This window comes from Humulus lupulus, chromosome X, assembly GCF_963169125.1.
Source record: "Humulus lupulus chromosome X, drHumLupu1.1, whole genome shotgun sequence".
NCBI lineage: Eukaryota > Viridiplantae > Streptophyta > Magnoliopsida > Rosales > Cannabaceae > Humulus > Humulus lupulus.
Genome location: NC_084802.1, coordinates 264,642,543 through 264,653,286, shown reverse-complemented (window position 1 = coordinate 264,653,286; position 10,744 = coordinate 264,642,543). Strand labels below are relative to the sequence as shown.

Genomic DNA, 10,744 nt, shown 5'->3' with positions numbered 1-10,744 from the left:
CAATTATCGGACTAGAGTAAAACTCCCAATTAGGAAATTTATGCTCCATGAACTCACCAATTTTATTCTCCCTCATTTTTGTTTCCAACAGACCACCAATTCCAATCTTATTCCTTCTACAAACATCTTGGGCTGAAATTTGTTTATTCACACTGTTCAGCCCCCTTAAGTTCCAACTCAGTATATTACACTTATCCATTGGAAGAACTACCTCCAAGATGCCCATCCTTACCACCCTTTTTCTGTTCCTAAAGAACAACAAATTGATTGGTCTATTTTTGAGTCTGAACAGCCGGGTTAGTATTACCACCAGTGATATGACCCTGCCTACTCTGAGTAGCAACACGCCTAGGAGTTTGCCATACCTCATCCTTACTTAGATCCTTTAACTGCCCAGAGTTGTCCTGCCCTGAAAGCGTAACCTCTTTAACATTCGGAACTGAATTATCCACTACATCAGACGCTCCAGCTTGCTCCCTTAGTTCCTCTTCATTAATCCCCATTGAATATTTTGGCTGCTCCACTAGGACTTCAGCTTTAGAAACAGCTTCTTTTTTCACCCAAAGAGTCTTATGCTCTTTACGACAGTCTGCCATAGAGTGCCCAAACCCATAACAACTCTTACATTTAGTAGGCAGCCACTCATATTCTATTCCTTGTTCCATAATCTAGCCATTCTCATTAATAAACTGAAAACTTCGAGGAGGATTATCAGTAATCTCCATCTCCACTAGAACCCTGGCAAACTGAATTCGAGAACACTCCCTAGTAAACTTATCTACTAGAAGAGGTTTGCCTATAGTGCTCACCAAAGCACTAATACACTTGCTACCCCAATACTGAAGTCCAAGGTCATGTAGCCGAATCCAAAGCGACACAGAACGGATGAGACAAATAGCATTAAGATCTGTTGTCCACGACCTGATGATGACAGGTTTCCTATCAAATTGAAGCACACCATTCTCTAGAACATGATCTCTTGTTGCTTCATCATTAAATTTTACCAAAGTTAGCCCCAACGTCATTCTAGATATTTGAGCAGTCCCTAGATGGCCCCAAACTCTTTTTATAAAGCCTTCAAACACTGTCATTGGAGGGTTTTCTCCAAGCACCATGCATACAATAGCAGAACTCCAATTTGCAGACTGAATTTTCACCTCTTCAATATCAACTTTAGCCAGCTTCTGCCCATTTCTAAACAGAGGTTCAATAAATTCAAGTTTCGGTTCAGAAAAGGAAAGCTTACTCGATCTAAATTGTTGCCATTGATGCTAAGCCTCTGACTGGAAGTCCCCTTCTGTGACCTTATCCCCTCCTTCAATCCTATCCGCCCAAGATGCACTTCTCATATCCGTACCCAATCCATCATCCAAAGCCTCAACATGCTGGGCATTCATACTCGGTCGATCCATATCACCAACCTGCAAAACCCCTGACCCAGGCACTTCTAGATCCTCAAGATTGACAGGCTCCTGTCCAACGAAACCATCTCCCTCAGAACAATGAACATCCTTCGCTTGTACCTCAGGAGATAACAGCTCAGTCCAATCATTAGATTGAATTTCAGGCCTACGAATCGGCTTCTTCCTCTTCGCCATGGAAGAGAGCAACCCGACCCTTCGGCTATTAAATTTTTATATCCACTCCTCATGTGTTCTTTATAATTATTGAAATTACATTTTTCTTGAAAAAATTATTTTGTTTAGTTAATTTTAGAATTTTTTTATTAATACTCTCTCTCTCTCTATCTATCTTCGTCTTCTCTCTCTATAATCTCTAAAGAGAGTGGTAGATATCACATCTACTTCACCAAAGGGTAATTGTCAACACCATCATATATGGTCGTATATAGCTCTATATATACTGTATAATTATATTTTCAATTAATTATAAAAAAGAAAATTCATTAAAGTAATTAAAAAAATTGAAAAAATTGAAAAATAAAAAAACGAGGGTATTTTAGTAATATTGAAAAATTGTTTGACCAAAATCGTGCTCATGGTGTCTTATTGTTCCATTTTACAAAACAGATGATCCGTTTTGTCATTTAACAAAATTTAGGGACCAATCGACTAATCGAACAAAACACAAAAGCTAAATTAGTATTTTTCCTATTATGTATGGTCTCACTTATTGAATATATGTAATATTCATCATTGATCTAAAATGAAATAAAAAAAAATTAATTTAAAAAGAATTATTCCCAAAACGCAGAATGTCTGGATTTCTATTATGTCACGCATTCTGCGAAAATATTATCTCCATTATGACCAAATCACTAACTTGCTTCCTAGGATGCTCTCATGCCGAATAGCTCAAACATATCCACATAATTATGTGGTCTCACCCAAATATCACATACATGCACATAAATATACAAATATGCCTTCAACATGTCCTCCCAAAAAAGTGGTGGGCTGATACCTCGTAAACGGGCCCCGTGCGATCTGTATGAACCTTCAAGTTGAGTATCACGAGAATTGTAATAATTGGGACTGAAGTCCCATAATTATGAGGGATATTAATTATTAAAGCCCCATTTAATTATCCCCAGCCACTATAAATAGGGTGGGGATACCCCATTGTAAGGGGTTAGAGAATTGTGTAATTTAAGCAGCATATACACTGCCTAAAACCTCCATTGGAGCTTGATCTCTCAAGCTTCAAGAATTTTAATAGAATAGACTTGTGGACTAGGGTTGGTTTATAACACGAACCATGTAAATCTCTGTATCATTTTGTTTCTCATTTAAGTTCTCGTTTATTAAAGTTGATACCAAAAAAGGCAGTCAATATTTTGGTGCTTTTGTTGAGAGCTAGAATGAAGCGTTGAAAAGTTCAACAATGGTTACAACAAGAAGAAACGTCCATGATGGCACTACTCCTCACAATTTTGTCAAAAGAGGAAAAACCAGTCGACCACCTCTACCTGCAAATCTGGAGGTAGCCCAAGAAGATTATGTTGAAAATGCCAAGTACGACGCTGAGTAAGAAGGCGAGTATGGTGCCGAGTACAACGGCAAGGACGATGGATATTATGATGATAGTCACTACACCCAGTCCCTGTACATGAAGGAGACGCAAGAGGTGGTGCCACTAAAAGGCCATATTTCCTTTAACCAGCATAAACTTGTTACCCAAAACAGGAAGATAATTTCCCTACAGGAGATGGTTAATGCCATAAGGGCCACTTTGGCAGCCCAAGGGATGCAAGTGGACCCCCATGGAAAAGTAACACCAAGGCAACCAACTGGCGTGCCTCCCGTGTACCCGGTTGAGGTACCACCTGTGAATTTCCAAGGTGTTCCTCCCGAGCACCCCATGGATAGGGCTGATCCGCCAGTAGGCATGCAACCAGTGCAGCCTGCTAGAGCTGGATCCCCACTTGAGCCACAAGACCATGGAAAGGGAAAACTTGACAAAGAAGCGGCTCAATGGAAACAGAGGGTCCATCATGCATCCAAGCCCATACGTGTCTCAAGAAGACATGGCAATAATCCTGGGCGTTTTGTGACAAGACCTCGCCCTGCTGCCAATATCCGAGGAGCTCGAGGAGGCTACCTAGGCAATCCACCACTGATCATGGTCGGCAAAGAGGTGCAATTCCACCCGCACCACAATACCCTCCGAGAAATCTTGCTTGGAGGGCTTATAGAAACGTTTCCGCCAACCAAGGTCGTGGGATAAGCATCTTAGTAAGTAACGACTACGTTGATTCAGAGGGAGAAAATTAACTAGGAAATCCCTACGACGACAATCGCCACCATACACAACCCGAATTACGAGATAACGTTAATGCTTGCAGGGGTAGATCCATTCACACGGGTTATCCCAAGGAAAGGCGTCACCCAGACCTCTGAGAAGTTCTTAATGCTCGTAGGAAGGAGCCCCTAATGGAAAGTGCAAACCAAAGCCCAGATCCTTTACGATCCGTGCTGGAAAGACTAAATAGGATTATGTGTAGAATGGCCTGAAGACAAGGCCATGACTTAGACTCGGAGGATGAAGATGGAGAGCCTTGCTCCCCCCACATTGTTGAAGCCTCGTTACCACAAGGATTTCAAATGCCTGCCAGCATGTCTTGTGGTGGCAGCACAGATCCTACTGACCATCTCTCAATGAGCTGGAAAGCCTGAAGAGGATTATGCTTAGAATGGCCTGATGACAAGGCCATGACTCAGACTCGGAGGACGAAGACAGAGAGCCTTGCTCCCCCCACATCGTGGAAGACTCGTTACCATGAAGATTTAAAATGCCTGCCATTATGTCTTGTGATGGGACCACAGATTCTGCTGACCATCTAACAAAGTTCAATCATTTTATGTCAATCCATTACATCTTTGAGGATTCCAAATGCCACGTTTTCCCATTAACCTTGATGGGACCATTCATTCCTGGCACCAACTTTCTTCATCTTTCCAAAGTTGCTCAGAAGGTAACTTTCAAGGTCAATGCGTTGGCCAACATAAAGCAAGGGTCGCATGAAATCCTTAAGGCGTACATCAAACCTTTCAAAGAGGAAGCAACGAGAACCGTATGGGTTCACAATGACCAACCTATAATGGCCCCTGTGGGATGGTCTCTAGTGGAGGGGATGCCATAAGCTTGACAATTTCATTCGTCGGGCTCTGAAGTCTATCAACTGGGAGGACACCCAGATCGGGGCATTCAAAGGGCCAGTCCCTTTCCCAGCTTTGATGGTCTCTAACTCTATGGTCCCGAGAAACTCCTACTCGGCTTATGTTCCTCCACCTACAGGCCTTACAGGGCCCCAACAATTTCCTCCACTTGCGTGCCATGTGCACCACTAGTTTTAGCGCTGCACTGACGAGATATGGAGCAGCTTCCACCGGGTACAGTGCATTCAAACCTGCATTCAATACTAGGACAGGTGCTCCAACCCAGTCCAACGCCCCTAGTGACGTCCCGAGTGGTAACAGACGTGGAGAAAGCCAAAAGGAAAGAAGCCCAAGATAACATGGACACTTTTCGAGGAGAGGTATTGTCCTCAATATTCTGAGTACACAGATTTAGTTGATACTCTGGAGAATATATTTCTTGCCATGGAGCAGCATGTCCATTTTCAAAGGCCCCAACCGATTCGGATAGATTGAGAAAGAAGAGACTCAACAAAATTCAGCCATTACCACAATGACGTGGGGCACCACACTAACAAGTGTCGGCAGCTTAAAGATGAGATAGAAAATATCATTAAGCTAGGACACCTCCACCAATACGTAAGATTTAGAGCTCGTTCGGCGCAAGGTTCCCACAGTGGTACCACCACAACAAGTGGTACTCCCTCAAGCTGTAGTCCAGGGACACAGTGTCCAATAGCAACAAGTTGCCCATGGACTGCCCCCTTTTAACGGAAGAGTGGGGACCATTTCTGAAGGACCCCATCTGGGGGGCACATCTAAAGGATCAATAAATTGCTATGCGCAGGCACTGAACCATGATGACGAAGTGTTAGCATTATCCTAATTACCCACGCATATGCCGCGTATGACAGAGAAAGTCATCTCCTTCTCTGAGGAAGATACTAGGAGGGTGCACTCCTGCCCCCCCCCCCCCCCCCATGATCCCTTTGTCATAGAGAGCTAGATTTATAACAAAATGGTCGATCGGATCTTGGTGGATAATGGAATCTTGGTGAATATCCTGTTCAGGTCAGCTTTCAAGAAGATAAGGTTGATAACTAGAGATTTAGCCCCTGGTACCTCCACGTTATATGAGTTCTCAAGAGTAGGAATAATTCCTATGGGGCATGTTAAGTTGCCTGTGACACTCAAAGAAGTCCCTCGCCAAGCTTTCAAATATTGCACTTTTGTAGTGGTTGATAGCTCATCCGCCTACAACGCCATCTTGAGGCGTCTGTGCGCCATTTGTGCATGAAGTTTCCCACTAAAGAAGGGATAGGCACCGTGCACGGAGACCAAAAAGATGCTCGCCGATGCTACAATGTGTTATCATTGATTAAATAAAAATGATAAAGTGTTAAAATACAAGCAAGGTATAAACACTTAGTAGAATTCACATAGTAAAGATGTGAATTTGAGTTTCAAACTGTAGGCACTTATAAAATGTAAATTTGGGTACAAAGTGATACATAAAAGTGTCTAAGGGTTCCCAAAAAGTTTGGTGGCATTTGGAGCATCTTTTGGACCTTTGGAAGTGTCCAAAGTCAGAGGGGGTGGCGATATGTCGCCACCCAGGAGGCGACACATTGCCTGCTGTATTACGTGGATTTACGTAAATGCTCAAAATAATGTGTTTTGCAAGTCTAATCCTATTTGTTAGACCTAATGACGGTGCCTACTCTATATATGGGTGAAAAACAGTGATTTGGGAGACTTGATCACTCTCTCTAATCTCTCTCTACCCTCATTCTCTCTCTAGCTCCAAGAGTCTCTAATTTTCTCTAAGAACTCTCCAAGAAAGTTCTTGCCTAGATATTTGAAGGCTTGTTCAATCTCAATCCTCATTTCCTCAAGAGAAGGCCTCAAGCATCAATGGTGGCTAGGAAATAGAGTATTAGGATAGCGTTTCAGAATGTGTATATGCCTTGGTTTATGTTTGGATTTCTCAAGGGTTTGCTCTAAGGATTGTTCAAAGTGGTGATTTGCCTAGGGTTTGAAGCTTCATCGAAACTTGAAGAACACCATTGTTCTACTTGGGTTTGCATGTTCTTTCTTAATCTTTTTTAAGTCTCTGTCAATCCAAATTTTGTGTAGATTCCATTTTTTATGGTGGTGTTATCTCACTCTCCACCAACATTCTAATAATCTATAATATGAGATACCATATCATGGAAGAATCTAACTTTCTTTCGGCATTGAGATTCATGACACAAGACTTTGTTAGATTTGATAGATTTGATGGGACTAATTTTGTGCGTAGGCAAGACAAGATTAGGTTATTGCTCACTACTTTGAAGGTTTTCTATGTCTTGGATAAAGACCTAAAAGGCCTTGGAAGAGCCAAAGGAAGATGATACTCAAGAAGTTGTGAAAGAAAGGATGAAGCACGAAGAAGATGAGTTGATATGTAGGGGTCATATTCTCAATGCTCTATCGAATAAGCTCTATGATCTCTACACCAACACCAAGACCGCCAAGGAGATTTGGGAAGCCTTGGAAATTAAGTACAAAGCAGAAGAGGAAGGTACAGAGAAATTTCTTATTACTCAATATATGGAATTTAAATTTTATGATGATAAACCCCTTCTCCCTCAAATTCATGAGCTGCAAATTATTTTGAATAAATTCTCTTCATTCTCTTCTCTTAAAATTGTATTGTTGGAACAATTTCTTGTTGGTGCCATTATGGCGAAGTTACCTCCTTCATGGAAAGGCTATAGGTAAAAAGATGCTCCAGAGAAGTGAAGAGATTCTTTCGAGGAGATTCTAAAACACTTGAGAATTGAGGAGGAATCTCGTTCTAGAGATTTTAATGATGAGAAGTCCAATGGAGAGAATTCTAAGGCCAATGTTGTGGCAAATCCTCCTAACAAAGGCAAGGGAAATTGCAAGAACAATGTCAAGGGACAAAAACCCTTGGGGCCCAAGAAGAATGGGGGGAAATTCAAGAGTTCCAAGGGACCTTGCTATATGTGTAGCAAGAATGGCCACTTTGCTAAAGATTGTAGGTTCAAGAGGATCCATAACAATTATGCAACGGTTAATTCAACTCAAGAGGAGCTAGTGGCCACACTTAGTGAGGTAAATTACATTCATGGAAAGGTGAGTGGGTGGTGGTATGATACTTGTGCCACCATTAATGTAACCTATGATAAATATCTATTCAAGACCTTTTAATGCACAAAGGAATGGCATGAAATTCAAATGGGCAATGAGAAAAGGTCCAAGGTTGAAGGAAAGGGAACTGTTAACTTGTTCTTCACATCCGGCAAGAAGGTTCTACTCACTAATGTTTTGTATGTATCGAAAATGAGTAGAAACCTTGTGGGTGGCAATTTTCTTGGAAAATTGGGAATCAAGGTTGTGATTGATTCCGGCATGCTCATTTTATCAAAAGACAATTTTTTTGTTGGAAAGGGATATGCTTTTGATGGCATGTTTAAACTTTGTACTTCTAATGACCATGTGAACAATAAAGTTTCTTCTTCTTGTTATATGCTTGACTCAAATTCTATTACTTTGTGGCATGTTAGACTTGCACATATAGGATTTAGCACAATTAAAAGGGTTGTCAAATGTGGATTAATTTATTGTGATAATGTTGAGCACGAAAATGTGAATTATGTGTTAATTCTAAAATGGTAAAGAAACATTTTCCTAGTGTTGAAAGAAACTCTAAGTTGTTAGATTTGATACATAGTGATTTATGTGAACTTAATGGAATTATGACTAGAGGAGGAAGTTGTTAGATTTGATACATAGTGATTTTATTACTTTCATTGATGATTGCTCTAGTTTCACATATGTATATTTGCTTAAAAATAAAGATGAAGCATTTGATGTGTTTAAAGTGTATAATGCAGAAGTTGAAAATCAACTTGAAAGGAAAATTAAAATACTAGAGGTGATAGGGGTAGTGAATATTTTTCAAATGAATTTAACATGTTTTGTGAGGAACATGGAATAATTCATGAGTGTACAACCCTTAATACTCCACAACAAAATGGTATAGCTGAAATAAATAATAGACCATTTATTGAGATGATTAATGCTATGCTATTACATTCTAAATTGAATTTTAGTTTGTGGGGTGAAGCCTTGCAATCCGCTTGTCATATTTTGAATCATATTCCCATGAAGAAAAATAATATATCTCCATATGAGTTATGAAAAGGAAAGAAAATAAACATTGGTTATCTTAAAGTGTGGGGGTGTCCTTCTTATTGCAAGAGCACCGATCCTAAAAGTACCAAGTTGGGTCCAAGAGCTATAAGATGTGCATTTGTTGGCTATGCCTAAAATAGCAAAGCTTATAGATTATTAGTCTTGGAGTCTAATGTAATAATTGAATCTAGAGAGGTTGGGTTCTTTGAGAACATGTCATGCGATGACAACAAGTTAGAACCAACTCAAACTAGAGAGCCTCAAGAGGAGACTCCTAGAATAGTTGGTGAGCAACCTCAATTGCCTAGAAGGATCCAAAGGCTCAAATATTTGGGATCAAATGAGAAGTGTTCTCCAATAGAGACATTATACCTTGTTGAAGGTGATAATGAGGAAGTTACTTGGAAACATCCAATAGTACTTAAAATAGAAGATGATCCCAAAACTTTCAAGGAAGCAATGTCCTCAAGGAACTCCTCTTTTGGAAGGAGGCAATTAATAATTAAATGGATTCAATTATGTCAAACCACACTTGGGAATTGGCTGACCTTCCAAAGGGGTCCAAACCCATTGGATGCAAATGAGTATTCAGAAAGAAATACCATACCGATGGCACCATACAAACCTCCAAGGCTACGCTAGTAGCCAACGGTTTCAAACAAATTGAGGGAATAGATTACTTTGACACATATGCACTGGTGGCAAGAACTACTTCTATATGATTGTTGTTTTCCTTATCATCTATATACAACCTTTATGTTCACCAAATCGATGTCAAAATGACATTCCTAAATAGGGATCTAGAGGAGGAGGTCTATATGGAACAACCGGAAGGTTTTGTTCTTCAACGAAATGAACATGAAGTGTGTAGACTTTTCAAATCATTATATGGTTTGCAACAAGCTCCAAAACAATGGGGATCTCGAGGAGGAGGTCTATATGGAACAACCGGAAGGTTTTGTTCTTCAAGGAAATGAACATAAAGTGTGTAGCCTTTTCATTTCATTATATGGTTTAAAAGAAGCTCCAAAACAATGGCAGGAAAAGTTTGACAAAGTCATTGTTTCTAATGGATTTAGACATAACAATGCGGACAAGTGCTTATACTCTATTACATGTGGTGACTATGTAATACTTGTGTGTCTATATGTAGATGATATGTTGATTTTGAGTAATGACATGAAAAGAATAATGGAAACAAAGAGGTTTCTATCTTCTAACTTCAAAATGAAAGACCTTGGAGAGGTGGATACCATTCTAGGTATCAAAATTAGAAGGAATAGTGGGTGTTTTGTGTTAAGTCAAGTGCACTATGTTGAGAAAGTGCTCGACAAATTCAGTCATCTCAAAATCAAAGAGACACATACACCATTTCATTCAAACATAAAGTTTGAAAAGAATGAAAGAAGAGCGGTGACTCAATTGGAATATGCAAGTGCAATAGCTACCCTAATGTATGCCGCTCATTACACAAGAGAGGATATTGCATATGCACTTAGTAAACTTAGTAGGTTTACTAGCAATCCAAGTATTTAGCATTGGAAAACTATTGAAAGAATACTTTGTTATCTTAAGGGTACCAAGGAGTATAGTCTTCACTATACAAACTTTCCAAAGAAACTTGAAGAATATTCCGATGCTAATTGGATATCAGGAATTGGAGATAATCTATCCACCACCGGTTGGGTTTTTACTCTTGGTGGAGGTGCTATCTCATGGGACTCCAAGAAGCAAATGTGTATATCACACTCAACCATGAAAGCAGAGTTTATTGCTTTAGCTGCAACCGGCAAAGAGGCCGAGTGGCTTAGGAATCTCATGATGGATATTCCTCTAACCATGGATATGGTATCGATAATTCAATACATTATTATAGCCAACCTACACTTGCTAGAGCATATAATAGTGTGTATAATGGAAAATCTGGACACATTAGTCTA

The 10,744-nt window shown here is 40.0% G+C and overlaps 1 protein-coding gene across 1 annotated transcript; it reads right to left on the bottom strand.

Annotated features, from left to right (window-relative positions):
- Positions 1 to 668: 668 nt before the first annotated feature.
- On the bottom strand, positions 669 to 1,598 carry LOC133806949 (uncharacterized). Its single transcript, XM_062245044.1, has 2 exons — positions 1,285 to 1,598; positions 669 to 1,194 (listed from the first exon to the last, which is right to left on the bottom strand). Exons 1-2 carry the CDS (start codon positions 1,596 to 1,598, stop codon positions 669 to 671), a joined length of 840 nt encoding a protein of 279 aa, XP_062101028.1.
- Positions 1,599 to 10,744: the final 9,146 nt, after the last annotated feature.

Coding starts and splice junctions, on each gene's coding strand:
- LOC133806949 (XM_062245044.1), bottom strand. CDS start 1,598: ATGGCGAAGAGGAAGAAGCCGATTCGTAGGCCTGAAATTCAATCTAAT. Junction 1,195..1,284: donor GTCACAGAAGGGGACTTCCA/GTCAGAGGCTTA, acceptor ACCTCTGTTTAG/AAATGGGCAGAAGCTGGCTA.